General features: G+C 38.4%; 1 protein-coding gene across 1 annotated transcript in view; it reads right to left on the bottom strand.

Moving 5' to 3' along the window:
• The window catches only part of cemip (cell migration inducing hyaluronidase 1), a 293,578-nt gene that overhangs the window by 137,250 nt on the left and 140,277 nt on the right, over positions 1-16,051 (bottom strand). Inside the window, exons 3-6 of the mRNA XM_057839754.1 lie at positions 15,331-15,468; positions 6,124-6,262; positions 3,898-4,134; positions 624-803 (exon numbers count right to left, since the gene is read on the bottom strand). Coding sequence (XP_057695737.1) covers positions 624-803; positions 3,898-4,134; positions 6,124-6,262; positions 15,331-15,468 — 694 coding nt within the window. The remainder of the gene's footprint in view (positions 1-623; positions 804-3,897; positions 4,135-6,123; positions 6,263-15,330; positions 15,469-16,051) is intronic.

Here is a 16,051-nt window from a genome sequence, read left to right as displayed (position 1 = left end):
TGCTGATTTAAAAAAATGGGTGGGAACGCAGACTACTGTACAAGATTATCTTTGCCGATTGTCTGCACACATAACAGAGTAAATTTTGACCAGTAGTATTTGTATTCTAACTTCATTACTGGGGTCGAGTACTCTGTCCATCTCAGTTACGACAATATATATAAATATATATATATATATATATATATATTATATAATATATATAAAAAGTTTTATGTTTGCAATATTATATATCTATATATTTAGGTATTTAAAAAAAAAATCATGCAGGGTATGTCCTCAGACCCGCTGCAGGTTTAAATCCCCACACCCAATAGTCGACTCAAAGTTACACCCTTGATTGCACCTGACACTTTATTTAGTCTATTTTGTTCACTTCATGTCTCATCACCCAAATTTTTTCAAGTATCAACCTTTTTAAAATTTTAATATGAACATGCTCGTATAGTTTGAGATCATTGCGTATTCAAGACATTTTAGACAGCGTAACCAAATTCCTTCTTATGTATCCACGCAGGTGGCAGCGTTAGCATGTTAACATTGAATACACTTTGCAAAACATTAAGGAGAAAAATGATCAATGAGTAAATAATAGCCGTTGATGTCATAACTTGTTTTCTCACCTGAATCCCAAACTGCTGATGTGCCGACTGCCAAGCTTGGAAATGCTCTTTTTGGCAGAATCTTCCAAGTTGTTGGAGCCCTCATCATTGACCACCATGGCTACAATGAGACCTGTCTCCACACCATTTAAAAACTTTGCAAGGCGAATGCTTTCATCCTTGCTACGATATGTGTCAAACCTGTAAGAATGACAGGAAGGTTACTTAGAAGAGTACAGGATCCCAATAGGCAGACGACATGAAAACAAATCCGTTTCAATCGGACAGAACCCGCCACTGCACAATTTTCCTGGTACACCAACTGAACTGATGCACACATATGCATACATAGACAAATTTGATTAAATAAGCAAATTCTATCCCAAAAAACACAGAGAAAACAGTGGGTTAATGTTAATCTATATAAATCTATATAACGCGCTTAACATAATTCACTGACATCATTTTTGCTAAAGTTTCATTCAAATAATCATTTATTTTTCTTATTCAGTGAAAATGAATAGAATATATATTAAAGACATTAGCGAGGTTAAAAATAATTACTTTTATTTTAAATAATTTTTTTCCCCTTCAAACTTCGCTTTCTGCATTCCAGACTTTTGGCATGATTAATTTGTTGAGGTAATCTGAAAATGTATACAGTGGTATGAAAGAGTATCTGAACCTTTTGGAATTTCTTACATTTCTGCATAAAATCACCATCAAATGTGATCTGATGTTTGTCAAAATCACGCCGATGAAAATACAGTGTCTGCTTTAACTAAAACCACCCAAATATTAAAGGTTTTCATATTTTTATGAGGATAACATGCAAATAATAACAGAAGGGGGAAAAATAAGTAAGTGAACCATCACATTTAATATTTTGTGCCCCCCCCCCTTTGGCAGCAATAACTTCAACCAGACACTTTCTGTAGCTCCAGATCAGTCTGGCACATCGATTAGGACTAATCTTTGCCCATTCTTCTCTACAAAACTGCTGTAGTTCAGTCAGATTTCTGGGATGTCTGGCACGAATCGCTGTCTTTAGGTCATGCCACAGAATCTGAATGGGGTTCATGTCTGGACTTTGACTTGGCCACTTCAGAATGTGTTTTTTTTTTTTTTTTGTCTTCTGAAACCATTCTGAAATTGATTTATTTTTGTGTTTTGGATCATTGTCTTGTTGTAGCATCTGTCCTTTTTAGCTTCAACTGTCTGACAGACGGTTTAGGTTTTCCTGCAAAACATCCTGATAAACTTTTGGATTCATTCTTCCATTAATGACTGCAAGTTGTCCAGGCCCTGAGGAAGCAAAACAGCCACAGATCATGATGCTCCCTCCACCATGCTTCACGGTGGGGATGAGGTGTTGATGTTGATGAGCTGTTACTCCCATACAATTCAACTTTGGTTTAATCAGTCCACAATATATTTTGCCAAAACTTCTGTGGGCTGTCAAAGTGCCTTTTGCTGAACATTAAACAAGCAACGATGTTCTTTTTAGACAACAGTGGCTTCCTCCATGGAGTCATTCCATGAACACCATTTTTGGCAGGAGTTTTACATACTGTATAGTTGATGTGTGCACAGAGATATTGGACTATGCCACTGATTTCTGTAAGTCTGAGTATTTTGCACTGAACTCTTGGCATCATCTTTGGTGGATGGGCACTCCTTGGGAGAGAAGCAACAGTGCCCAACTCTCTCTATTTGTAGACAACTTCTCTGACTGTCGATTGATGGACATCCAGACTTTTAGAGCTCGTTTTGAATCCTTTCCCAGCTTTATACAAATGAACAATCCTTAAACGCAGGTCTTCTGACATTTCTTTTGACCGAGCCGTGATTCAGATCAGACAATGCTTCTCATCAAGACGATTCTTACCAGTTGTGTGTTTTATAGTGGGCAGGGCAGCTTCAAACCATTCATCAGTCACAGGGCACACACCTGACTTAGATTATTTAGTAGTAATTGGTTTCAATTGCTCTATAAGTCTTCTTAGGCAGAGGGTTCACTTACTTATTTTTCCCCATTCTGTCATTTTATGCATGCTGTCCTCATTAAAATATGAAAACCTGTAAATGTTTGGGTGGTTTTAGTTAAAGCAGACAGTTTTACATCTGTGTGATTTTGAAAAAGATCTGATCATATTTGATGGTGATTATATGCAGAAATGTGAGAAAATCCTAAAGGTTTAGATACTTTTTCATACCACTTTCAGCCAAAAACAGCTAAAATTTCATTTTCGTTTTTCGGCGAAAAGGCGAAAAGTTTACTACCGAATAGTGTGAAGAACAGAAGTGCTCTTGTGAGGACGTAATGAAAACACGGCGAGAAGCAACACCACTGGCACATGTCTGCGGTTTGGAAGTATTTTGACGTATCAAATACATATATATTAATTATTAAATAAAGGAAAATTAATGGGATCTGCTTCATCTCTGCTACACGCGCGTTCTGAAGTTGCTTTCCATTGATGTCACATCACATCGAGTATAGTGCGTTCGAACCCGTGCATGAGTCTTTTGGAGCTTAATCAAGCGAACAGTAGACAAAAAGTAGTATTTAAATGCATACATGTGCATTTACCGTGGTTTAGTACAATAAGTTTATAGCACGACTACTTCCTCTTTTTGTAACATTTTTTTTCTTGCAAGTTCCATGTCCCCTCTGCCAGTCGCCGTCTAATCCGGCCGGGAGGGACTTCGCTCGGCTTCGTCTCCGCGAGAAATCGGCCCACTCGCCTGGCTCTCGATCGATTCCACTTTTTGCACAGGAAAACACTGAGTCTTATTTTAAAGAGTAGGAGAGATTGTAATAGCCTTGTAAAGAGCTTTATTAGTTTCGGCAAGAACAAAAGAGTTTTTTTTTGTTTAGTTGCTGTTGTGTCATTAACTACAGTTCCACACAAGCGTATGTCGAGATCTCATTTAGCTTAGCAATTGGAGGCGTTAGACAATTTTTGAGGGTCCCAAAATTCCAAGAAAGCACGTTTATCAAGGTTGCATCGGCCGTGACGTGTGTTGCTATTACGACGCCAACATCGTTCAGAGTTTGCCACAATCCCACCCTCCAATAGGGGACTACCTTTATTAAACATTTGTGGGTTTATGGTGTTAATAAACTAAAAAAAAAAAAAAAAACTTCTAAATATATATAAATATAACACCTTTAACTTGATATTCTAATTTTTCAGATAACACTGTATTCATTGTCGTGACATTGTCGAGGTCTTGTCTCTGGGTGGAAAATATGTCCATTTTAATTGGAAAGCACTCAAGCAACTCTCACCTGTCATCACTCAGTACCTCTCCAGTCTTGGGATCAATTACATGGACAATAATACCTCGGTTCCCCCAGCTTCTCTCCAACAGGTAGTGATTTTGATTGCTTTCTCCAGGGTGCAAGGTTTTATTCAGGAAAGTCCATGATAACTTTTTGGCCCCATGGATCTCCAATGTTCCACCAGTTCCCACACCAATGTATTTGCGGCCAAAGTAGCTGTGCTCCTGATCAGTGTCATCTGACCTGAGAATAGCAGTAGCCAAGCGTCTTTTAGAAATACAACAAAAGCTCTGGAAAACAGTAGATTAAAAAAAAGTACTAAAGTATATTGTCATGTCTAAAACATAAAGTATGGAATCACCAGTCTTGGACGAGCACTCACTCAGACATTTTATCATGTAGAAAAACTCAGATAAAAAGCTTGAAAAAAATAATGAATGAGTTCAAAGTGCAACTCTCTAGCATTCAGAAACACTAAAAGAAATAAATAAAAAACATTGTGGTAGTCAGTAAATGTTACTTTTATGGAGCAAGTGCAGGGAAATATATTAGTATATGGAATCACACCATTCTGAGGAAAAAATATGGAATCATGAGAAACAAACAAAGAAATAACAATCAAAATACATCGGTAGTATTTTGTAGCACCACCTCTGGCTTTTATGATAGCTTGCAACGGTAGCTTGGTGATGATGCTGGAACTTTTGTTTGGTTCGGTTCCAGTGAGATTTACAAAGATGACTGCCTGAAGAAAACATCAAAATTCCCTCAGTCCTTGATGATATGGGGCTGCATGTCAGGCAAAGGCCCTGGGGAGATGGCTGTGGTTAAATCTTAAATAAATGCACAAGTTTACATTGAAATTTTAGACAGATTTCTTATCCCTTCAATTGAAAATATGTTTGTCATTTTCCAAGATGACAATGCATCATGCCACAGAGATAAAACTGTTAAAGCATTCCTTGGAGAAAGACTCATCCAGTCAATGTTGTGGCCTGTAAATAGCCCAGATCTCAACCCTATTGAAAACCTGTGGTGGAAATTGAAAAACACAGTCCACAGCAACGCTCCGACCTGCAAGGATGATCCGGCAACTGCAATCAAAGAGAGTTGGCACCAAATTAATGAAGAATACTCATCAAGTCCATGCCTCAGAGACTGCAAGCTGTCATAAAAGCCAGAGGTGGTGCTACTAAATACTAGAGATGTGTTTTGATTGTTATTTCTTTGTTTGTTTCTCATGATTCCATATTTTTTTCCCCAGAATGGAGTGATTCCATACATATTTCCCTGCACTTGCGCTATAAAAGTAACATTTACTCACCACCACAATGTTTTTTATTCATTTCTTTTAGTGTTTCTGAATGCTAAAGAGTTGCACTTTTGAACTAATTCATTATGTTTTTCAAGCTTTTTATCTTAGTTTGTTCTACATGATAAAATGTCTGAGTGAGTGCTCATCCGAGACTGGTGATTCCATACTTTTTGCTAGGGGTTGTAGTATGAAATGTACTTTGCTAGCCCATGCATACTCAATTCTTTAGCTCAATTTGAAAGCCTGTACATTTGTTCAAAAACCTATTTTCAGCGATATAATACAAATAAATTGTTGAAAAGTCATACACTCTGATTTGTGGATTTTTTTTTACATTGTCTCGTGGACAAGCACCCATCTCTTTGGTCTTAACCATGTTAGTAATTGGAGTCTTCCTGATTGTATGGGGTGGAAAGGTTTATATAAGCAGCTAACCGCCTCAAACAGGTAAAAAAGTCAGACTCAAAAAATCCACCTCCACTCCACTTATTTAGGAGAATAGTTGGAGTGGAATTGGACTTTTAAAAGGCGACTAACAGGTCTTTGAGGCTCACAATTGTAGCTAATAGGCAGGTGTTCAAATACTTATTTGCAGCAGTATTATACAAATAAATTATTTAAAAATCATACACTGTGATTTCTGGAATTTTCTTTAGATTGTCTCTCACAGTGAACAAGCACATACCAGGAACATTTCAAACCCACCCATCATTTCTAAGTGTGAGAACTGCAAAATCGCAAGGTGTTCAAATACTTATTTTCCTCACTGTACATTAAAATAAAATTATGTGCTCTTAAAACTTTTTAAATTGTAAGAAGCCTTTCTGGTTATATAACAATTCATATGGCAATTTAGATGTCCAATGTAGGCTCAAAATATTAAATATGTATATTTAAAAAAAGATATACAAGTCTACCTTCCAAACAAAGAAATGGTAAGGTTGCCCTTGTAAGGACAGTCTGGACTTCCAATGTGCAGTTCCCCTTTGTTCCCAATAAGAATGTGTTTTGTCCGTAGGAGTATGGGCCGTTTGGTGTCAGCAATCACCAGTTTCCCTGAACAGGGGAGACACACAATTAAGGAGGGCGAGGGAAAGACATATACGGTATAGTTTATTATTTATTTAATTAAAGTATGCCTGCCACAGACCACACTTTTTCTCAATGTCATGTTTGATTCCCCCCCACTATCAATCTTTTCAATTTGCGTGTGTTTGAGAAGCTTGATTATATGTATACACTTTTAATAAAGTGATGGATGCAGGGAGGTGACCCCTCCTCCCCACACTTCAAAATGTCAAACACGGCAGTCAAGGATTCTCCACGACGTGACTGCCGGGACACAATCGGGCTGAAACCATTGTAGTCTGAGTCAGCCATTAAGCACTCCTGAAATGTGTTTTATTTCTGCTCCAGAGCCCTCAGACAAATTATATCTTTCCACCATGTATTACCTTTGGAACAGGCTGTGCTAACACTTGCACCTATCATATGCAGTCCCACTTTCACTACATTAGCTTCCTTGATCATTGGGAAAAGCATGGCCTTTAGCACATTTTGCCAATTAAGTAATAGGAAGGCATGAGTTTGCCTTTGAAAGATGTTTGTCTCTGAGGCACCTCTTACAAAGGTGCTTGGATTTAAATCAAGTGCACAAAACTACTTTTGAAATAATCCCAGGAGCAACAAGGATTTTTCAAAGACAACTAATCCCCTTTTACAGTATATGAGTAAAGTCAGAGGTTCAAGGACAAGGCTAATTAAGATTCTCATTCATGCATGATCATTCTTATCCAGGCAGGATTCATTCAAAGGGAACTGGACTTGGCCATCTCGCATTCACGTCGAAACATGATTAGCAGTAGCTAAAGTAATGATGCATCAATAATCAAATCAATACCATCACACAGTGGCAGTTATTGGTATGCACAGAAGGTCGTAATTGCGACAAGACCGGGAGCCAAATCACAACTCAAAAATGCTATGTGAAATGCAATTGTGTAATTGCATGAGAACAGTAAAATGTGTATATATTTGTACTATGATTAGTCATCTCACGGGAGTGCTTCGGTTTTCCACCACCTCCTCAGCAAAGTTAAAGGAGCAATATTCATTTCATATTTAAAATAAGATTTGCACTTCAATAATTCATTAAAGTGCCTGTGACACAAAAAAGCATGTTTATTTCATAATACACGCGGTATTATATGCTCCTGAATGAAATGGACCGCTTGGATGTGTGTGAAATTGATCGCTATATTTATTTAGTTTTTTGAATCCCGCACCATGAAAATGAGTGACTTCTGGCAACAGTCTCGAGTTGAGAAAGAGGGCGCTGTGACGTGTACGGAGGAAGGAGTCCTCTTCACTATACAGCCGTACTGTTGTATGAGAAGGACTAAGGATTCAGCTGATTTTGCCGATTAATACGTTTATTTTTCGCATCACGCCAGCCTAACGGCTGCAGAAAAATATTGCTGTGCGAGGGAGAGGCTTGTACGCCTTTTTGGAGTTTCAAAAGGTTCCCATTCACCGGTGGATATTGGCCAAAACAAGCCCTACTACTGTGGGACCATTAGACTTACCGAGAAGTGAGTTAACACCGTGTTTTGTATAAAATAATAATAATAATAAATAATAAATACTGGGATCATTTTAATATGTAGGTGGCTTGCATTTTGTGGCTGACATGCTCCTTGCCCCGTCGGCCGACGACCGGCGGCTTGTCACACATCCCTCCGCCGGGAGAGCATTATACTCGGCTTATTACCCTCTTCATGTGCATGGTGTTCTGTCAAATTTTCCGACTGATCAGAAATTACAACTTGAGTTAAAAAATAGCCGTGAATACAGCGATTACAAAGTAAACACTACAAACTTTTTTTAAATAAAGGACTACTTACGTTTGATCATGGATAGGCATGTAAAAAGCTCTCCTCATTCACATTAGCTGTACATGTTAGCTGTGCAACAACTGCAGCTGCTCGCCTATGATTCTCTCTAGGTGTTCATGACTTCGCCGTGTAGTAAAGCATTATTTTGCCATATTCGTGTTGACCATTTGGCAGCCACACGCTCCTCCGACGTCGGCCGGTTTTATTCAGCGCTCATTGTCCAGCTGCTTCCCCGGCGAGCTCTCCTGCCTTAGTAGCAGGGTAATGAGCTGTAAATTGCTCTCCGCCGGGCGGTTTGCCTATCGGCAAAGACAATCGATAACCCAGTCGTCTTGTGAAATGATCCGGGCTAGTTATGTGTGATTTTCTGCTTTGAAAACTTTGAAACATCACTCGGTTCGGGTTAGCATGTCGGCTAGCTGTCACGCCTCTTGGTTTGTTTACATTCTCCGAAGCCGGGGAAGGGAAATGACATAAGCCCGATTTAGGTGGCATAAAATATTGTTCGGGAGGTGCGACAGTAAAGGTGACATCGACAATTTTGACCATTATGGAGTAATTTTGCCATGTCGTCTTGAATAAATGCATTTTTATTATTTTATATTTTATTTAGCACAAGACTGTTTTCTGTCATCACCATGCAATTTATTTAGCTATTGGGGGAAAATACTTGGATAAAAATAATATCCTGTAAAAATATTGGAGTAGAGAGACTGAAACAATGACATTTTGCGGCTCTCTTCATCACGTTTTCCTCGTTCTGAATAATTCCCCCTCAACGTGCTGACTGGTCCTTCTCAAGCCATTTATTTAGCTATTAGGGAAAAATACTTGGATAAAAAGAATATCCTGTAAAAATATTGGAATAGAGAGACTGAAGCAATTACATTTTGCGGCTCTCTTCGTCGCGTTTTACTCGTTGTGAATAATTCCCCCTCATTAGGCTGCATATCAAATCAGATGAAATCGTGGCTCCGCTGACGTCATCCACCTGTTGGGGACGCTAGAGCCCTATAATGGTAGGCGTGGCTAACCGGCAGATTAAAAGACTAATTTCTCACCATTTGTGCTTTGCTAAATTGTTGTATATTGTCGAATCGTCTCAAAATATGATTCTAATTCAAATAATAATCCTATTTAAGACTTTTTTTCTCCTGTGGTACGCACTTTAAATGGCCCTAATATTACAATTTAACAGAAATGTTTTTTTTTCTTTCAAAGCTTCTAACACGGTTTACAATGGTTAAGCCGAGATTTTCCCCATCGTAAAAGTAGATACTCAACCCATTTTACTTTTTATTGTATGATTCTGGGTTTACAACGACTGTCCCGCCTTCCACCAATCAGCCAATCACAAGTACTACAAGTACGTGAACTTGCGTGTATTAAAATATGTGTCTTTGCGTGTACCTGTACTACAAAGATATGGCGGAAAACACAGACAAGGCTGAAAAAGCCGTTTCTGCTCTTGCACCCCTGTTTAAAACAAACTGCTGTATTTTAAGCCAAACAAACAGTTGTGTTTGATAGAACAATGTTTATATGCTGCCGTAGCAGATTCATGCCGCATTAAGTCCCCAAACTATTTTTAATATGTCAGTTTTACCCTGGAAACCCCCCGTTTACAGATGTCCCTCAACCGCTTTTTTTTCAACTTAGCCATAAAAAGAAGGTAGGTAATCGTATTTATTATTCAAAATGTCTGAATCATCAATTGATGTCTAATACATAGTTAAAAAAAAAAAAAACACTTTAAAAAATTATTCACTCACATATTTTAAACTTTTAAACAAATTACGTCACAATGAAAAAATTAGCGTCTGTAAAAAAGTCACAGATATCTACCTCATAACTATCGCTCAGTTTTTTTCAGTATTTTTTTCCCCATTCCGTTGTAGATTTGGCTTTTTGTTTTGGATCATTGTCCTGTTGGAAGATAAATCTCCGTCCCAGTCTCAGGTCTTGTGCAGATACCAACAGGTTTTCTTCCAGAATTTTCCTGCATTTGGCTGCATCCATCTTCCCGTCAATTTTAACCATCTTCCCTGTCCCTGCTGAAGAAAAGCAGGCCCAAACCATGATGCTGCCACCACCATGTTTGACAGTGGGGTTGGTGTGTTCAGGGTGATGAGCTGTGTTGCTTTTACGCCAAACATATCGTTTTGCATTGTGGCCAAAAAGTTCAAATTTTGGTTTCATCTGACCAGAGCACCTTCTTCCACATGTTTGGTGTGTCTCCCAGGTGGCTTGTGGCAAACTTTAAACAAGACTTTTTATGGATATCTTTGAGAAATGGCTTTCTTCTTGCCACTCTTCCATAAAGGCCAGATTTGTGCAGTGTACGACTGATTGTTGTCCTATGGACAGACTCTCCCACCTCAGCTGTAGATCTCTGCAGTTCATCCAGAGTGATCATGGGCCTCTTGGCTGCATCTCTGATCAGTTTTCTCCTTGTCTGAGAAGAAAGTTTGGAAGGACGGCCGGGTCTTGGTAGATTTGCAGTGGTCTGATGCTCCTTCCATTTCAATATGATGGCTTGCACAGTGCTCCTTGAGATGTTTAAAGCTTGGGAAATCTTTTTGTATCCAAATCCGGCTTTAAACTTCTCCACAACAGTATCTCGGACCTGCCTGGTGTGTTCCTTGGTTTTCATAATGCTCTCTGCACTTTAAACAGAACCCTGAGACTATCACAGAGCAGGTGCATTTATACGGAGACTTGATTACACACAGGTGGATTCTATTTATCATCATCGGTCATTTAGGACAACATTGGATCATTCAGAGATCCTCACTGAACTTCTGGAGTGAGTTTGCTGCACTGAAAGTAAAGGGGCCGAATAATATTGCACGCCCCACTTTTCAGTTTTTTATTTGTTAAAAAAGTTTAAATTATCCAATAAATGTTGTTCCACTTCACGATTGTGTCCCACTTGTTGTTGATTCTTGACAAAAAAATTAAATTTCATATCTTTATGTTTGAAGCCTGAAATGTGGCGAAAGGTTGCAAGATTAAAGGGGGCCGAATACTTTTGCAAGGCACTGTATATCCGTCTTGTGTCTTATCTTTCCATTCCAACAATAATTTACAGAAAAATATGGCATATTTTATAGATGGTTTGAATTGCGATTAATTATGATTAATTCATTTTTAAGCTGTGATTAACTCGAATAAAAATTGTAATCGTTTGATAGCCCTACTTAGAACACATCCATAACTGATCAGTGTGGACATGCAGGTGACAATCTTTTTTATTGGTAATCTATTGTGGTTCCTCGATTTTTTTAATTATTATTATAGTTATTCTTTGTTCCGCAGACCCTTTGAGCTCAATTTGACCCCCTTAGAATGCTTCAAAATGCACCAAAATCAGCAGGCGGGTGAAGACAGGTGCAATCTTTGATACCATGTAAAGACAAATTCCAAATACACTATGAAGCGCCCCCAAGCAGTCATTCATTGTGCCCTAGTTTGACCCCCTCAGAATGTTTTAAAACTCACCAAACTCAACAGCCAGGTGAACACATGTGAAAACTTTGATAAAATGTTAACAAAAATATAAAAATATGCGTAAATGTGTGTAGCGCCTCCTAAGAACAAAACCAACATTTAATTTCTTTTTTTTTTTTTTTTTTTTTTTCAGGGTGAAAGAGGAGGTAACAATGCAAAGGTTAAAACTTTCACATCAGTACAACTGCATTTGAATGTGATACCATACGTGGTGCCCAGACTGCCGTTAGTACCAGTTTTCTTTGGGTGGGCAGAGCGTGTCCGTGGGTGGGCACTGACCACCCCTGCCCCCCCTGGTAACGCCCCTGCGTAAAATCCCCCAAAAATCCAGCTGTGGCCATTCACAGCTGTGTGTTGACACTCGGTGATACAGTACATGCTACATGGAGTTTTTGGATCGAATAGAGGTAGGTACGCGATATTATCTAGTTAAAATCATGGCATCTTTAATTATGCTCTCGCATGCTCTCAACTCCAGTTAGGGTTTTGCTGTTTATTTATTTATTTATTTTTAAATGCTCATGTTCAAAACTTTTATTCTCCCAGAAAATTGAGATTTTAAACTTTCCAAGGATGTACAGTATCACACATGCATATAGGACAATTTTGAAATTTGGCCAAATTGGATGTCTCAGAGCGGAACTTCAAGTCACCTGAGTGTTTTCCGCCATATGTATTTATACTACAGGTACATGTATTTGTATTAAAAGTACATGTACTTGTGTTTACTACAAATATGTGTACTTGCATGTACCTGTACTACAAGTACGTGTACTTATACTACAAGTAGGCATGTGCCGATTACCGGTTTCAAGGTATACCGTGGTATGGAAATGTCAAGGTTTCAAAACCGCAAAAATTTTCTGTGATCCCGTCCCTAAGGTATATGCTTTTTTTATGTCACAAAAATGCATGGAGAAATCCCTTGCTTGCAGCTGTAAGGCTCAACACTCTCCCAAACCAGTTGTTGCTCAGTGTCAGTGAGTCAGCGGTGCTACACGATGGCTGGAGTAGATGAAAGTCCCGAACTTATTCCACCATCAAAGAAAACGAAATCACTGGCATGGGAGTACTTTGGCTACAGAAAAGTTACAGACGGTCGCGGCTTCGAGGAGGGCCAGCCGACATGTAAAGCATGTTTGCAGTGGGTGGCTGCTGAGGAGGAAATACCTCCAATGTGACTTCATATTTATTCAAAATTAAATTAGTGAACACTGTCATGACGGAAGTTCACTCCGGCGTGTTTAGTGTGTCTTACAGTGGTCAAACGTGTTTTTTTCTCTCTGGCAACTGTCTGTGTTGAGAAAAAGAGTGTGTGTATAATGTAAACATGATACGAGTCATACACACATGCTTTTTATTGAAAATAATTCAATTATTTTTGTCCTGATTGTAATAATGTTGAACTGTGGCTGTGGGTTTAGGCTCACCTAAAGGACTGCATTTATTTTAATCTCATTTAGAATATTTTTTATTTAAAAAAAAAAAAAAAAGAAAGTATTTTAACTTAACATTATACTTATGTTCCAATTTTCTAATATGTTTTGAAAAATAAAAATCCTGTTCAATGGAGTTTATTATTATTATTATTATTATTATTTTTAAATCAAACCTACATATCTCAAAGTAACACATTTTAGAGCTTTAATTGCAATACCGTGATACCGTGAAACCGTGATATTTTGGCTTAAGGTTATCATACCATTAGAATCTCATACCTGCACATGCCTAACTACAAGTACATGTATTTGTATTAATAATGTATGTACATGTACTGTACTTGTGTTTACTACAAATTAGTGATGCACGATAATAAATTTTTCAACCGATACCAATAACCGATAATTTCCTCCTCGTTCCAACCGATAACCAATTATGTCAAACCGATAATTCTATTAAAAGATTTATGTAAAACTTTAAAGTATACACAAGAGAAAATATTACTGTGCAAAAATATAATTCATTGCTTTTTTTTTCAACATCAAATGTGAACAAGTAGTGATTTCCAACATATAAATAATAACAGATTGTCTGACATTGTGTAATGGTAAACTTTTGGCAACACCTACAGAGTAAATACCTAAATTGCACAAAAATGCCTTTAAAAGTAAGCCATTCCTAACATAAATAACAATACTACACTGCAAAAACACACCTCCTTAAAACTAGTCAGTTTTAAGTGTAAATCTATTGGAATTAAGTGAAATTATCTGCAAGCACTTCAAGTGTATTTCACTCAGATTTCTTGAATAGCTAGCTGAAAATAAGTTTATTTGAAAGCAATTTTTTCTTGATTTAGGTGAAAAATGACCTTTTTTTTTTTTTTTTTTTTTTTTTTAGATGTATGGGCTTAATAAGAACAAATGGCAATATTTACGTACTTCAAGTACGTGGAATAATATGGCGCATTCATTTGTTAACTAGTCTTTAACACTCAAAACAAGATGGGGAAATTTTTTTGACTGGGTTTAAGAAGAATTATCTGATTAAAAAGTCATAAATTTACAGCGTATTGAATTACTGACTGCCTGACTTCTTGTGTCGTTTATGCATGTTACATTTATCAACTAACCACTGTGCCATCATGATAAGCATGCTTACTTGACATCACTTGTCCGTAGTGAAACTGATGTGATCGGTATGTTTTTCATGGTCGCATAAACTGCATTATTTTTTTATTCCGGAGTTTGGCTCTCGGGTCATTTCTGTAAAAAAAAAAAAAACGTCTGTCGTCCGGCATCTCCTCCCATCTGTGCCCTTCAGTCCGTCCGGCCGCCAAATTAGCACCTGCGCCAGGCCTCTGTCTGGCACCGGAGTGGCGGCGGCAGCTACATTTGTACCGGATATCCGCCCACCCCGGCCGGCTCGCCGCGGCGTATTCGGGGCCTGGCTCTGCTCCGGACAGAGGCGCACGCCACACGTCCCGCACGCTGTGGGGGAACGCTCGAGAAATGTATGCGTGAACGTACGCGTACTACAAGTATACCAACCAGCACAGCAAGGCTACCGATATTGAAATGAAACATTAGTATGATTCTCCACTGTGAGTTGTTGTGTGATTCAATATTTTGATCCTGCTTGCAGTACCATTCTTTGCCACCAGACATACATATTGTTCCTCTAAAGCATTGGTGTCCAAACCTGTCCTCAAGGGCCACTGTGGGTCCTGGGTTTTGTTCCTACCAATCGACCACAGACAGTTTAACCAATGAAGTTTGTGCTGAAACAAGCAGCACCTGACTGCAGTCAACTGATTCCACCAGACACCAGATTGGTAAAAAGATGTCGTCTTGTTTTGTAGGAATGAAATCCAGCACCCACTGCGGCCCTATGTGGAATAGTTTGGACACCACTGCTCTAAAGGTAAATTTGCTACAATGGGGATTAAATTTGGCCACTTCCGCATATTAAAAAAAAAAAAAAAAAACTAACCCTCCTACTTTTCACGTCATTGCCTCAGCAGAGAACACACCACCAGCACAGTTGGATTTATTCTCACATTTACAGTCGTCACCTCTAATCTAATCATGATTAAAAGTCATACAAAGTGTCAGTGTTGAAGTAACTGCTATACAAAAAAAATTGGTGAATTGCAAAATGAAAAATGCATGCAACAATACACTCTATGGACTGCTAGTCCAGAAGGGTTTATAACATATTTGCCTTCTTCATTATTTGTTGCATTTATAGGAAAAAGAACAAAATGATTGTTTGTCTCACCTCCGTTTAAAATCTCAATAGAGTGCACCGTAGCAGATGTTGTGAGGAGAACTTTCCTGCCATAACTGATGACAACTCGATGATGTTTGCTATGTCCTGGCATCCATGGCCTCAGCCCTGGCTCTTTGTCAGGACACACTGTAGGAATGTATGAGAGGGAACAATAGTTACACTTCCGGTCGACAGAATATGTCAGGCATTCATTCTTGACACAGATAAGGGTCGTATGAATTGATAAAAGTGGGAAAAACCTCAACAGTTTAAGACTTAAGGAAGAACCTTTTGTGTCTGGAAATAATACATAATTGATAGAGCCCTGACAAGGCTTATTATATGTGAAGGAAAACATGAAGACAACAAAGGTTGAATTATAACTTAGTTAAAGTAGTAAGTAAAAGCTCTCTAGTTGCATCGTATCTTAAAGTGTATTGTATTTCGATAGTTATGTTGTGCTCTATGGTTGGTTTATTTAGCTGTCAGGCCGAGATGACGAGGCGGACTCAGCTGCGGCTTTATTTATAGTAAATATATTATCAGGTTAAAGGTTAAACTTGTGAAGTCTCTTTCTGATTGTCAAAGCATGCACTTTCACATCAACAAGAGCCTGCTGTAGGTCCCGTGATGACATTTTAGGGTTTTTGGTGACTTCTTTTAGCATCTTGCGGTCTGCTTTCAGGGTGAACTTGCTTGGACAGCCAGACCTGGGCATGTTTGTATGGTG

Source organism: Corythoichthys intestinalis, chromosome 1, assembly GCF_030265065.1.
Source record: "Corythoichthys intestinalis isolate RoL2023-P3 chromosome 1, ASM3026506v1, whole genome shotgun sequence".
NCBI classification, from domain to species: domain Eukaryota; kingdom Metazoa; phylum Chordata; class Actinopteri; order Syngnathiformes; family Syngnathidae; genus Corythoichthys; species Corythoichthys intestinalis.
Note: the sequence above shows the minus strand (reverse complement) of the source record. Positions and strands in the feature narration are given on the sequence as shown.